At 36.8% G+C, this 15,080-nt stretch overlaps 1 protein-coding gene across 1 annotated transcript; it reads left to right on the top strand.

Moving 5' to 3' along the window:
- Positions 1–11,999: 11,999 nt before the first annotated feature.
- Positions 12,000–14,830, top strand: LOC132303233 (uncharacterized). The gene is made up of 2 exons (XM_059800415.1): positions 12,000–12,190; positions 12,411–14,830. The coding sequence occupies exons 1-2, from the start codon at positions 12,178–12,180 to the stop codon at positions 14,486–14,488; spliced, it is 2,091 nt and encodes a 696-aa protein (XP_059656398.1). The 5' UTR covers positions 12,000–12,177; the 3' UTR covers positions 14,489–14,830.
- The last annotated feature ends 250 nt before the right edge of the window (positions 14,831–15,080 follow it).

Genomic DNA, 15,080 nt, shown 5'->3' with positions numbered 1-15,080 from the left:
CTCATGGCATTGGTCTTAGACACCGGATAGTACTTCTTCAAGAACTCTTATTGCATTTCTGCCCAATAAGTTATTGAAAAAGGCCTAAGATTGTTAAACCAATATTTTGCCTTATCTTTAAGGGTGAATGGAAGAAGTTTAAGCCTTAAGACCTCTTCCAGCATGTCCGTGTATCTTACGGTGGAACATACTTTAAGAAACTCATCCAAATGCTTGTAAGGTTCTTCACTTGGAAGTCCGTGATCAATGGCCACCTGGTTATGGCCAGAATATCCGTCTAAAAAGCAATAATAGCTCTGGCTTGCCAATCACTTTAAAATTTAATCAATGAATGGAAAAGGAAAATGATCTTTTCTAGTAGCGGAGTTGAGTTTTCGGTAATCAATACACACACGCCATCCAGTGGTGGTGCGTTATGGAACTAATTCTCCTTTAGTATTCTCAATTACTGTAATACCTATCTTCTTAGGTACTACCTGAGTAGGACTCACCCACTTGCTATTTGAGATGGGGTAGATTATTCCCGTATTTAGCAACTTCATAACTTCCTTCAAAACCACCTCATTTATATTATGATTCAATCTTCTTTGGAGTTCTTGAGATGTTCAAGAATCCTCCTCCAAATGAATCTAATGCATGCAAATTATGGGACTAATTCCTTTCAAGTTAGCCACACTCCACCTAATAGCCTCTTTATTTTGCTCGAGAACTTTTAAGAGACCACTTTCTTAGGAACTTGTAAGATTGGAAGCAATGATCACCGGGAGGGTGTCATTACTTAAGCTCATCCGGAAGTGCCTTAAGCTCAAGCTTAGGTGGAGACTCTAGGGAAGGAATAAGCGGACTACTAGAAAGTGGAGGAAGAGGCTCAATTCTAGATTTCCATGGAGGAAAATCTGTGATAGGAGTGGAATTGAGCAAAGAATTCACTTCAGCTACTGAAGATTCCATATCAAAATCTTCATAATTGAAATTATTCAGACAAGCTTCTAAAGGATCCTTGAATAAAATAGTTGGGAGTGATTCCTCCACCAACTCATCAATAACATCAAGAAAGAAGCATTCACTATCATCATGGGGATGATGAATAGCATTGAAGATGTTTAGCTTGACTTTCAAATTTCCAAAAGATAAATCCATGGCTCCAGTCCTACAGTTAATGCAAGCATTCGTTATGGCTAGAAAAGGATGCCCAAGAATAACTGGAATATACTTTTTGGAATCATGGACTGGTTCTATATCAAGAACTAAGAAATCGACTGGAAAGAAGAACTTATCCACTTTTATGAGTACATCTTCAACAATACCCCGTGGTTGTCTGACAGAACGGTCAGCAAGCTATAGAACAACCGACATAGGTTTTAACTCACCCAGACCTAACTTTTCATACACCGAGTAAGGAATAAGACTAACACTTAGTCCAGGATCAAGAAGTTCTCGCTCTATCACATTATTTCCAATGATGCAAGAAATTGTAGGAGCACCAGGATCTTTAACCTTTAGAGGAGTGTTATACTTAAGAATAGCATTGACTTGCTCGGTAACACAAATTTTCTTAGGAACTTGGCTTTTAGATTTTCTCTTGAGAGTGCACAAGTCCTTTAAAAATTTAGAGTAGGCTGGTATTTGCTTTATAGCATCAAGCGGAGGAAGATTGATTTTGACCTGTTTAAAGACCTCCATCATATCTTGAATTTTCACCCCTTGTTTACATAAGTGGGAGGGTTCCTTGAGACGTTCAGGATAAGGCGCTTTAGGCTCATAAGCTATCTCTAAATTAGGAGTAGATGAAAAAGGGACTCCACCTTCAACTCCTATGGTGGATTGTGGAATAGTATTTAAAGGAACATCTTTAGGATGTGGATTACGAATGATAGGAATAATGGGAATCCTAAGCCTCTACTTCTCTTCCTGTCCCTTTTAAACTTGATTATCAACCACTCTACCACTCCTCAATGTAGTAATAGCCTGAACTTGCTCATGATGAATACCTGAAGAATTAATTTCATCAATTATGTAAGTTTGCCTTTTCGGGTTGGCTACTGGCTGACTAGACAGTTTTCCATCCTCTCTTCGAGAGAGAGTACTCGCTTTTTGCCCAATTTGTGCCTCTAGCTTTGCTATGGCTTGTTAATGAGAATTAAAAAGTTGGGTATTGGCTTTTGTAGTTAGCTTTCCAAAAGCAGAATTTCTAGGAGGATATGGAAGATTAGGAGTTTGAGTGGCTTGATTCCTAAACTTAGGTGGACGATAGATACCAGATTGATTGAAAGAATTATTTTGTGGCATAGGATTGGATGAATTTTGATACTGTCCCTGAGATTGAGGAATAGTGGTTCCTTGACTTTGATTATGCCATAATAGATTGGGATGATCTTTCCAGCCAGAGTTATATGTAGAAGCATATGGATTATAAGTTAGTTTAGAGAATGCATCATTCATTTGCTCCTGTGGGATCTTAGATGATTGTCCCATCATAGGGCAAGTGTCAGCAAAATGAGAAGGATTAGCACAAATGGAACAAACTTCTTTTGGCAAGGCAGTTTGTGGATTAGCAATAGGAGCAAAACCATATGATAGAATTTGATCAAACCTACGGTTCAATGCTTCTATTTGAGCGGCTAACTCACTAGATTTGTCTACATCAAAGACTTTTTCAACTTTATGCATTCCAGGTGAAGACCTAGACCTAGAGGAATACGTATGTTGCGTTGAATTTTCACTTAGGGCCTTAAACAATTCCTAAGTGATGAGCACAAATTTGTACCACTTAAAAATACCACTTATAACAATAGCACATTCATTATTGAAGATTAATAATAGAGTAGGGGGTTGTCGAACCACAAGGATTGCTAGTTTATGGTAAACAGAATTATAAAATTACTTCCTCTATTTGATAAAGAAATGATAAATCGATTGGTTTGTCACTTAACCAACAAATTTAACTTTCAAAAAATAGTAATTAATGTAACAATGATGGATTAAACTTATAAAAAAAAAAAAAGGCTAGGGAATTGACTTCACCTCAACCTCATAAACATGTAGAACTTGCACTCAACTTGGGGATTGAAACTTATATGTGTGTGTGTGTGTATATATATATATATATATATATATATATATATATATATAATAATGTGTAGGAGCATAAAACTTCCACAACTTTGTCAAGAAGATCATACATTCAGGATTAAGCATAACCCATCTTTGGTTAGCATGGTTCATCCACTTAAACTAAATTGTGGTATGAACCATCTTCCCTAGGCATGGCCTATCAAGGTCCTTCAATAATATGTTGCAGCTTATGAAATTAATTAAATATCATAAACTATCTTCAGTTGGTATGGACCATCTACCTAACTACATTAATCTAACGGTGTAGTATGGTCCATCTTTCTTAGGTATAACCTATGTAAATGCTTAATTTCATACCAATACAAATATTCCATAAATTCTTTCTCATTGTCACTATAGGAAATCAAGTGTTGTGACAACCTTGGTTTTTAGGCCAGCGTGTCCTGTGACGAACCGTAAGGATGATCCGATAACGGATCCAAATGCAGAAGTGAAAACGGAAAACAAGACTCTAAGAAGTTAAAGTGACCTTCCATGAGGTCGTGGAACTTAACAAGAACTGATGCGGAAGCAAAAGATTGAAAATATGACAAATAAGCCCCCAGGGGCAAAATAGTCATTTCTAAAAACTGTAGATTCGGGTGCCACTGAGTACACCGCTGGAAGGACAACGAAAAACTAATCAAGATGGACTCAAGAATCGCACGATTCGGAGTCCGGACGAAGGAGAGACGGCATGATGACGAAAAACGAACACTTAAAGCTTTAAGGGCAAACTGGTAATTATCCAGAAATATCCGGGTGTAACTGAGCATACCGTTAGATAGATGACGAAAAATTAATCAAGTTAAAAAAAAAAATTCACTTGAATCGGAGTCCGGACGAAGGAGAAAAGCCCAAAAGAAGAATTGACGTCGCGGCGGCTCGACGAGGGGCCATGGCAGCCCCATGCACACGCCCATGCACGCCGCGCGCGCGCTGGGTGCACACATGGCTGGCAGCAGCCCATAAAGCTGCTGTGTGGTTTCTTTTTTCAGAAAAATCCAGAACAGAGGCTGAATTTGGAAGCCTAGATGAACTTTTTTGCAAAAACACAAAGAAGAAACCCCTCTCAAAATTGAGTTTTCTATGTGACTCGTAAGTCAACTAAAAAAACTCACTGTAAAATGCCCAAAATGCCCTCCCAAGAAATCTGGTCCAGAGGGTTGAAAAAGTTACTAAATTGAAAAACTGAGAGCTGAACTTCGTAAGCGATTTCCGATGCTAAGACGACATTTTCTGGAAAAACATGAGAAAGAAACCCCCCCTAAAATCATGTTTTCTATTCAACCATTTGAAAGAAGGAAATAAAATTGAATGAAAAAGTCTAGAATACCCCTAGATCAGAATATGCAACAAAAACGCAAAATGAAATCGTAGGAGGCTCAAAACACAAACAATGAGGTTTTGCCCGGAAACGACTATGCACGCAAACGTAACTTACCTATTTAGACGCGCTACAATGGTCCATGGCTTAAAAATATAGCCGATGCAAAATCCAACCCCCCAACGGGCAAAAAGGCAAAAATGGACTTGGAATGGAAAACATGGAATCCAAAAATGTAAAATGGAGTCAAATGACCGTTTGACCCTTGGCCACATTTCATACAAGATTAATAAGACCCTATGAAAGAATGAAAATGGAATTTCCACACCCGATGCAACCATGGTGAAGCAATGACTTGCGATTTTTCAAGGTTTTCATAATATTTCATGAAGTTAAAAAGTTGTATAGAATACAATACACATGTCATTGGCCTCCGGCCTCATCTCATACATGTCAAATACATTGAAAGGAGTGCACTTATGTACACATTACATACATGGAATCAAATATACATATTTTGACATATAAGTCTACAAAATGACATTTCATGCTAACATTTGCATGAAATGGAAACTTGAAAGCTACACGACATCCAAGGAATGCTAGGCTTCACGAACCAAGTCTTCGTACCTGAAATATGCCCTAGTATCGTAGGGGTGAGTAACATAAAGCTACTCGTAGGAGATGAGCATGCATCGACCTAGCATTTTACAACTTTATCACCTTAAGGTGAAGCATGTTAAAGGGGTTCATGCCACCTAACGTCTATGTCCAAGTGAGACTCGAGAAGCATCCTAAGCTACATTAGAGTCTAAGCAACAAGAATCATGATATACATACGTGTATGAAACGAATCATGGTTGGGATAATCTAAAGAACACGACAAGAAGAATGCTTGAGCATAGATTAGCATGAATTGCATTTTCAATACAATTGAACTAGGTCTAGAGTAATCCATACAACATGATAAAAGCATATTTGAATACAAGTTAACAAGAATCACATTATCCATGTAATTCAACAACAAAAGAGCATGTTATAGAATGCAACAAGGTTTAAGTTCTCAAAGCCATCAACTTAGAATCTAAAGCACAAAATAACACTAGTGGTTCATGCCACCTAATGTCTATGTTATAAATGAATTAATAGGATCAATCCTAAGCTTTATTAGAACGTCAAAACACGATTTTCAATATCGATGCAATTTAACCAACATTGGAACTTCCAATACAATGCATAAAGCACATTTTCGCAAAGTTAACATCTTGTAACTTAAAATGAAACGACAAATAAGAAACAACAAGTTACAACATCATCTAGTTATCAACTTGAAAATGAAATGCGAAGTCAAACAAAGTGGATACTCGGACATCACACTGGATCAGACCGACAACATAGTTACTTTAGGGTTACTAGCCCATGGGTAACCTCCCTATGTGTGCACTAGACTATATAGAGGGACTATCCCCTGTACTAGAACCATGTCCTAGCTATAGTCAAACAACGACATCCCCAAGTTTCCAAAAATCAACAAGTTGTGCAACAACGCATATATCAACAGGAATATGCAAGATAATCAACTATCTACTAAGCACAACCAAATTTGGAAACCTATACAATACATGCTTTAAATCCACAACTAATATAATATGATGAATGTCGAATCTTTAGTGTGCGATTCGTTACACGTTATGCATGAAAGATGTTAAACACGAAGTGTGCAAATTATTACACAAGGCAACAATATATTCAATAAGGAAAACATATTCTCATGAATACAAACATAGCAACTATGTTATCCAATGTTTAAAACATAATCAAATGAATATACAACTAGTCTAAGTCCATGATTTGAATATAGAAACCACTTCTAAAACACAACTAGATCATGGAGCAAATTGATAAAATTTAAATAGATAAACACAATTAAATTCTCTAGATTTTTGATTCAATTTCAATTAACCTCAATTTAATACATGTTAAAGGACATGGTAAGGTCATCACCTATATCCATTCTAAAACTCAATTAGGTTGTTAGAACAACAAAGTAGAACTTTAATTAAATCATGCTAATTTAAATCCCAAGGTTCTAAAACAACTTCTAATAGTTCCAAATTAATATATACTAGTAAACAAGTCATGACCAATACAAATATCAAGTTAAAACCTTAATTAAGCTAATGGGACCACAAAATAGATTTTAATTAATTCTTTTAATTAAAATCTCTTGATTTTCAAACTTAACCAAATGCTCTCAAATTAACCTATGTTGGAAAACATGCCAAGAACTAATGTAATATCACATTATAAGTTTATTTTATTTAATTTAAGACCATGTGAATTAAACTTTCACTAAAGTTAAATATAAATTAAAAGTTGTAATTCTCATGCAATTAATTCCAATTTAATATATGTGAATAACTATACCTAAGCTTAATTTTCTAGCATAACACAATACAATTCCAAGTTGTATATCACCATGAGGATTAAATCTTAAATATGGAATTTAATTAAATAAAAGGTTTCAAAACCTAACCGAATATTCTAAATCAAATATATGTGAAGCTATATGGCATGTAAATCAAGAATATCAAGTCGGAATTCAAATAGAGTGAATAGTGCACTTGGGACAAATTAATTAATTAAATTAATTAATAATTACTAATTTTCAAAACACCTCCAATTACTTTCAAATTCAACATGTTGGAGAGCATGTTAAGGCCTAATTTAATATGCTAACACATATTAATTTCAAGCTAGTTAAGGCCATGTGAATTAATCTTTCACCTAAGATAAATATTAAATAAAATCTTTAGTACTTATTCAAATGTTCCAATTTTAATACACGACAATGAGCATATCAAGGGGTAATATAAAATCATGTTACATGTTTAAACCAAGTCATGAGCAACTAGGAAAATTAGATCCCGTACAAGAAAAATAAATAATAAAATCTCTAGATTTTATATTTAATCATGCAAACAAGTAGTATAAGTATCACAAGCATGCTATATAACAAGAATTTAAACCTAGAACATCCCCTACCTCAATTTGAGATGAAAATCCCAAAGGCCCACCAAAATAAAAGTGCTCCGAATTTGACGATACTACTAGGTTTTGTCGGGGACAACGCCGTGAACATAACCCCCATGAAAGCCCCATCAAAATCATAACTTGACCTCAAAACCAAACTCAAGAAATGGTCAAAACTGAATTCTAATAAGGGGGAAAGGTAGAGCACGGCGAGGGGAACAACAAACGTTAAGGCCGAAGACTTTCCATCAAGGAAAAGTGAACCAAAAGAGGAGAGAGAATATGGCAGCACCCCTTGGGCTACCATGGGAGCTCCAGGTCGTGCATGAAGAGGGGAGAAGATGAAAAATGAAATATCTCACACCCCTTTTATAGAAATCTCAAAAAGTGCCCCGATCGGGCCCTGCCGGGTCCGAAAAAGTAAAATTTGAGCAAACGCGCTCAAATGGCAAAACTTTGTGAACAAAAAAGATTCAAAATGATAAAATTGGAATAATGAAAGAAACAGCGTCAAAAACTGAGTCCCGAACAGAAAGTTATGCCCAAAACAAGTTTGGAGCAAACTAGGGCCAAAAACCCTAAAACTGGAAAACATCGACCAGGAGGAAATTCCAAGAGTACACAACTTGACGAAATGTGAAAATGAATCCCGTACGAGGATCCAGGCTCAAAACAAGACATTTTGCAATAACTTTCATTAATTGCACAATGGCCCCTCCAAAAAGTGAAAACTGCACTTATGGCCGAGAATGAAAATATCTTCCAAAAGATATTTTCTTAGATGCCCCTGAAATAAAATATCTTCAAAAGATATTTACGAAAAATACCCCAAGAAATGAAAAAGATTCTGAAGAATTGTGCATTTATGCCCCTATGGACACCGGGAGCAACTAGAGTACTTTCTTACAAAAGTAAAGAAACGTATTTCCAGGAAACCACTCAAGATGAAGGCACGTGAAGTCAAAAACCAACTCCGAGCATGAGAAGTGAGGTTGTGCCAAAAACTGACAAACGTAGATAAGACAGAATAGGGAAAATGACGAAATAGCGCATAGTGTCGAAAAACGAAAAATGTGAAAATGACTCGGTCCTCAAAGGAAGTTGTCAATCCACGGAAAAGAGTCTCAGGAACCAATTCCGAGCACTCGAGATGACACTAAGCGACACGAAACAGAGCTCAGAAAAGAAAATTAAATGAAAAAAATTCATTCGTAAAATTTCAGGAAAAATGAAAGGAAGGCAAATGACTGGGTCGTTACAAGTGTAATACTTGTATCAATATAATTTCTAAGACAAGATGACAAATCAACACAAATATATATTCATATGATAAACACATGCATCAATTTAATGTAAAGAACATCAAGTCAATGTAAATACTTTTAATTTATGAAACTAATATGTACAGTAAGAATCCCCAAATTGAAATACAAATCAAACCATGTTTACTTGGTCTAGGTTACATCAGCTCCCTAGAAAAGGGATTTGGCCTCTCATGAATATGGCTACACCCTCCAGGACTGAAGAAGAGAATAGAATTCCCTCTCTCACCATCTGTGCAAGCCTCCTCCAAGAACCCTAAAAATCCCTCTCTTCCTCTCTGTCTCCTTTTCCTAAACAAAAAACCGAGATCCTTTCTTCCACATTTCCCCCCTTTTTATCTTCCCGTAAGTTCAAAATACAAAATCCTTCATTTAAAATTTGAAATTACATCTCCAGATAGACAAAATCGGACTTAAAGATAATGGGGGCACTCGGTCTCGCGTTTGGACGCGAAGACTAGCGTCCGGATGCGAGGCCCTGATGGTATGGCGTCCGGATGCGAAAATGGGCGTCCGAACGTGAGCTCTGAAGGATGGCGTCCGGATGCTAGTTCTTGCATCCGGACGCCAGGCATGCTACTCTGACATCAACTTCTCTCTTAAGCTTCGGTTACATCCATAGCCTCTTCATGTTATTTATCTTTGATGATCACTTGAAATGTAGGCCTGATATGACTTGTGCTTCAAAACCCTTTAAAACTTTATTCTTATTCTTTTTTAGCAATAAGACCTGCAAAAACACAAAAATATAAAAATGTAGTTAATCTATATAAACAGATCAACTAATGGGCTTAAATGTAATTAAGGGTGCCTAAATATAAAATATTTGATGCTTATCAGACACCGAAACTTACATTTTGCTGGTCCCTTAGCAAAACAAAATTGAAACACAGACTTCTCCTCTTTCGTGGAAGTGACGATTGCATTTTGCATATGCAACAAGCCTTTTAAATCCCTAGGTATCCCTAGAGGATGAGTGAAGTCTCATAAGGGTTTACTAGAAATGTTGCCCACAAACACTAAGCAACAAGTTTCTCTATGATTCCTTTGGTTTAATTATTCCATTTAATTCTCTAGTTTAGTTGCATGTTTATATTTAATTAATTAAGGATTATATCTCTATGATTCATATGGTTTAATTCTTCCTTTTGATTCTCTTTCTGATTACATGTTGTCTTATGTGTAATTATTTGAGAATTGATCTCTACACTTGTTTCTCTATGTTGGTTGCATGTCTATGTGTGATTAATTAAGGATTTAGTAATGGCTATGCATGGTTTTCATTGAATGGGTTTGTCAATTAATTTGATGGATTATACTTATACTTGATGGGTTGTTCTACAATTTAATTCATGTTTGTAAGTAGGTAGACAATCTATGCTTGACTTGATATTTCGTAGCTTATTGTTTCAAATTCCATAATTATCTAGATTGATGTGTGCTACAATTGTACTAATTTGATTGGTCATGCTTAGAATTGATGGGTTGTGCTACACTTAGTTTATTTGTCAGTTAGGTAGACATTTCATTCTTGAATTTGATGGCGTATGCTTAATACAACAATTGGTAGCCGTATTTTGTTCACAAGAATGTTTTCCTCAATTAGTTGAAAATGTGTGGTTTGGTGAACGAGTTTGGTGGTGATTCCAACACCCCAAGACCTTTCTCTCTACCATTCAAACCCTATCTCATTTTTGTTATTTTAATTGCATTTTAATTTCATTGTACCTCAGCTTAATCAACCAATCTCTACTTGCAATCTTGTGATCCACTAGAGTTGAAGTTAAATTTCAACACGTATAATCTCTTGGAACGATCCCTTCTCAGTCATACTACATAGTATAGGTGTTAAGCGGTTTATAAATTTAAAGTATGATGCCCACTTGACACTAATTTTCAAACTCAAAGTGTTGTGCATCATTTTGTGCACACGCTCGGATCGCATCAAAAATCTTCTAGCCAATTCAGGAAATCTTAAACATGAAACAAACCATCAAAACTAGGAGGAAAATTCCTAAGATCATAATCCACATGATTAGAATATATTTACGTGTCTTTATGACCCCGAAACACGTCTTCAACGCAATCTTTATCATCATCACTGAATTCTTCCTCGTAGGCTAGCTGCCTACACGGCAGGATGGGGTTGCGATTTCGAATAGGTTCTTCGTCAACGTTACGCACCCTATTGTTATCGCAATTTTGCTCCAACTCACATTACTTGAATATCTTGTAACGTTCGTCAGGTTTTACGTTGATAGCCTTGAAATACGTCCATAGAAGGAGCCACTCTTTGTTGATCTTCGTTGCCAATGAGGTTGTCGTCACCATATTCATCTGTCATCAGATCGGAAAAAGACAAGACTCTGATAGCAACTGACGTAAGCGGAAGCGATAAAGTTGTTCACAATGAACACTTTACTTTAACTCCACAAATTAGGTATTTTGAATCCACAAAGCAAAGAGATAATTAAGAGAAATCTAATATGTTATTAATAATTGAATGAATAAAAGTTAATTGTGCACTTTGCATTGCAGTACACGTATTTATGATACTCAATAGAAAACCTAACTCTAAAAGAAAACTTAAATATAAGGAAACCTAATAGCAAAAGGAATATAACACTAGAAATACGCCTAAAAATAAAGTTTTTCTAAAAATTTTGAAAAAATAAAATAAGAAATGTAATAAATAAAAAATATTAAATCTAAAATTTGAGAGCAATCAGATTTTGTTTAGGCATCGAATAAAAATTCAAAAATAATTAACAGTCCTCCTATAACATAACAAAACACAATTTCAAAATCCTAAACCAATATTTTCAGCGGAAAACCAACATTGCCACAAGCCAAGGCTAGTGGGTTTTTCTCAATGCATCGTTTCCACTCAAAATACATTACTGATTTGTCAAAAATGAACTTGTCAAACCGATTGTCGAACTGTTCACGCTAAAAAAATTATACCTAATTTTAGCGGAGTCAAAAAAAATAAAATAAAAATTATTACTACTATTAGCCCATCTAAAAAAATATTAGCCCACCCCGCTCAAAATTCCCGGGACTGTTCGCTACATCATATTCCTTGAAATTATATGCAGTCTACCATCATAAACTTTCCCGGTCCCCCACTCAAGAAAGTCACCTAACAATTTGTCCCCTTCAAAAAATTTCCTTAGATACCTTAATAATTGGTAAACTGACAGGTCAACCCCAAGTCTATCGACTATCTCAATTATTACTCTCCTTTAGACTTGGTATGTTGTTGGATGATCTCTCCCTGGTGTGTTTCTCTTTGTGCATGCAATGTTTGTAGCGTCCATTGATCTCGCCTTCAGTCCTTCCCTCCCTTTGAATCATCGTTTTTGACGAGCTAGATTGACAATGCTCTTTACAGGTACGGTCGGTTTCATTAAACTCCGTTTGTCTTTTGAACCTCTGGTTTTACATATATTTATATATAATTTTCATTATTAGATATACATAGAAAGCATTGCTTATGAATTAATCCAATAGATTCAAAACACTGGTATGTAATTTGAGTTTGTTGATTATCAATAGATCAGTCAATTCCTAACTTTTTAATGTAATATATATCTATCTATAAATTGAATTAGTTGCAAGCGCATTCATGTACGTGGAGAATAGGCAGCTTATGGAAGTGTTCCCAGAAAATGCAAGGAAATTGTGGAATGATTGGGAGCTGCGTGTAATGATGCTTCTGAGCCTCACCTTGCAGATAATACTAATTGTGCTTGGAGACCGAAGAAAGTATCTTGGCAGGACTCGGGTCAGAATCATTCTTTGGTCTGCCTACTTAATGGCGGACTGGGTTGCAACCGTTGCCCTTGGCATTATCTCAAGAAATTATACTGGCCAACAACAATGCAAAACACCGTCTTCTGGAGGGGTTGAAATTGAGAATGCCACCAACGACCTCACGTCATTCTGGGCACCATTTCTTCTGCTGCACCTTGGCGGTCCTGATACCATCACAGCTTACTCTATGGAAGACAACGAGCTCTGGCAGAGGCACATGCTGGGACTGGGGGTTCAGACCGGAATGGCACTCTATATCTTTCTCAGGGCCTGGCCGGGTTCTTTTTTGCTTCCAATTTTGAGCATGGTCATGCTTAATGCCGGTCTCATCAAATATGGTGAGCGAACCTGGTCACTCAGATCTGCAAACGGCGAGCATCTTCGTGACTCCATGCTCACTCCCCCTGATTCAGGCCCCAATTATGCCAAATTCATGGAGGAATTTACTTTGAAGAAGGCTGAGGGGTTCCATGTTGAGGCGGCTGAGGTAATTGAAGCCCGGGTTCCCACTGACCAATTTCCTAATGATAATGATGCTGGTGGAGGTGAATTCATACTCAAAGCATACCTTCTGTTCCAGACATTTAGGCGTCTGTTTGTAGATCTCATCCTTAGTTTCCAGGATCGAGACAGCAGTCGATCCTATTTCGAAAGTCTCAAAAATAACCCTGAAAATGCTTTCTGTGTGATTGAGGTTGAACTCGGATTTGCCTTTGACATTCTCTACACTAAAGCACCGGTGATATATACTTTTGCAGGCTGTATGTTTCGCCTTTTGAGCTTTTCCTGCACTTCATCGGTGTTGGGGGCTTTTGTCTTACTATCTGACAACGATAGATACCACACAATTGATCTACTAATCACATACCTACTGATGGTGCTGGCAGTTCTACTGGAAATATATGCTGCCATTCTAATGCTCAACTCAGACTGGATGTATTATTATTGTTCGACTAAACAGAGCAAATCTCGCAGCTTTAAGATCTTCTCTTCCTTGCGACAACCCAAGAAACAGAGGTGGTCCAATTCAATTGCACAGTATAATTTACTGAGCTTTTGTCTCCGACATAAGCCCCCAATTTTCCTTGGAGTCCAAAGTTTCCTTGGGATCGATAAACTTCGAGAAAAGCATTGCTATAAGACCTATGAAAAGGTTTCCTCCAACATGAAAGAACTGATCTTCAAACATCTGTTGAAGTTGGCTTGCAACAGCCCTGATGATCGTAGTGCTTTGTGTATCCGGAGAGGTAGTTTTGTTCTTAGGGATTATAATTGTCTCTCACTTGATTGGGCAACCAAGATGGAATTCGACCAAAGCATTCTTATCTGGCACATTGCTACTGACCTCTGTTACTATTTGGATGGTGGGGAAAATCTAACAGATTCGGTGGTTAGTATCAGCAAACATATATCAGACTATATGTTATATCTTATGGTCATGTGTCCTTCTTTGTTGCCAATGGGAATTGGAATGATCAGGTTTCGTGACACCTGCGCTGAAGCCAAGGAGTTCTTTGGAGAAAGAAATATTTCAAAAAATGATTTTGCTTTAGCCTGTAAGAAGTTACTTCAGGTGAACACTGAAGTATTGCCGATTAAAGTGAAGGGGGACCGAAGCAAATCTGTGTTGTTTGATGCTTGCCGGCTTGCAAAGTCATTGCAAAACAAGGAAAATAAATGGGAAATTCTGAGTCAAATGTGGGTGGAAATTCTAGCATATGCTGCGACTCACTGTAAAAGCAGTCACCATGCTCAGCAGCTCCGAAAAGGTGGAGAACTTCTGACTCATATCTGGCTTCTAATGGCACATCTGGGAATCACGGAGCAGTTCCAAATATCTCAAGGCCATGCTAGAGCTAAATTGATTGTGAAGTAGGTAGCTAGGAAGCCTGCAATGTTGCTGGTAGGCTATGGACAGACCAGTAACATTGGATGTTTGGTGAGTGTAAGATACTTGATTGCCACAAGATTGCTTGATCTGGTATAATGAGGCTTTACAATGAATTTACGTAAAGCTAGTTGCGTTCCTTTGCATATATAATAAGGCATGCAATGTCATGTAACTTACCTTTTTATCTTGCAGCAGTTGTAGCATGTTGGTGCAATGTAGCATCTTTTAGAATTAATGAATAGAAGAAATTTTTAAGACGGTGCTGTATAATGGCCATTGTGGTGTCTTTATTGCACCAATGAGTTTTTCTTTTTCTTTTATTATTTTTATTATTTATTTCTTTTTTGTTCATTTTACTTTCTTTAATTATTCCTTTCTCAAATGCCTTTTATTTTAATTATTTCTTTATTTTTATTCTAAGACACAAATGTATCCCTAATGAGTTATGCAACACAATGTCATTAAATCCACTGCTGAAAATTCAGGAGACTCAAGGAAAACCACAAAGGCCATGTTGGAATTCAGAAAGTGCCTTCGCCAAGCCAATCTTGATGACCTTAACTTCTTTGGGGTGTAC

The sequence above is a fragment of the Cornus florida genome, unplaced genomic scaffold (genome assembly GCF_030987335.1).
Source record: "Cornus florida cultivar Cherokee Brave unplaced genomic scaffold, ASM3098733v1 CherokeeBrave_3.0.0_Hap2_Chr04, whole genome shotgun sequence".
Taxonomy (NCBI): Eukaryota; Viridiplantae; Streptophyta; class Magnoliopsida; order Cornales; family Cornaceae; genus Cornus; species Cornus florida.
Note: the sequence above shows the minus strand (reverse complement) of the source record. Positions and strands in the feature narration are given on the sequence as shown.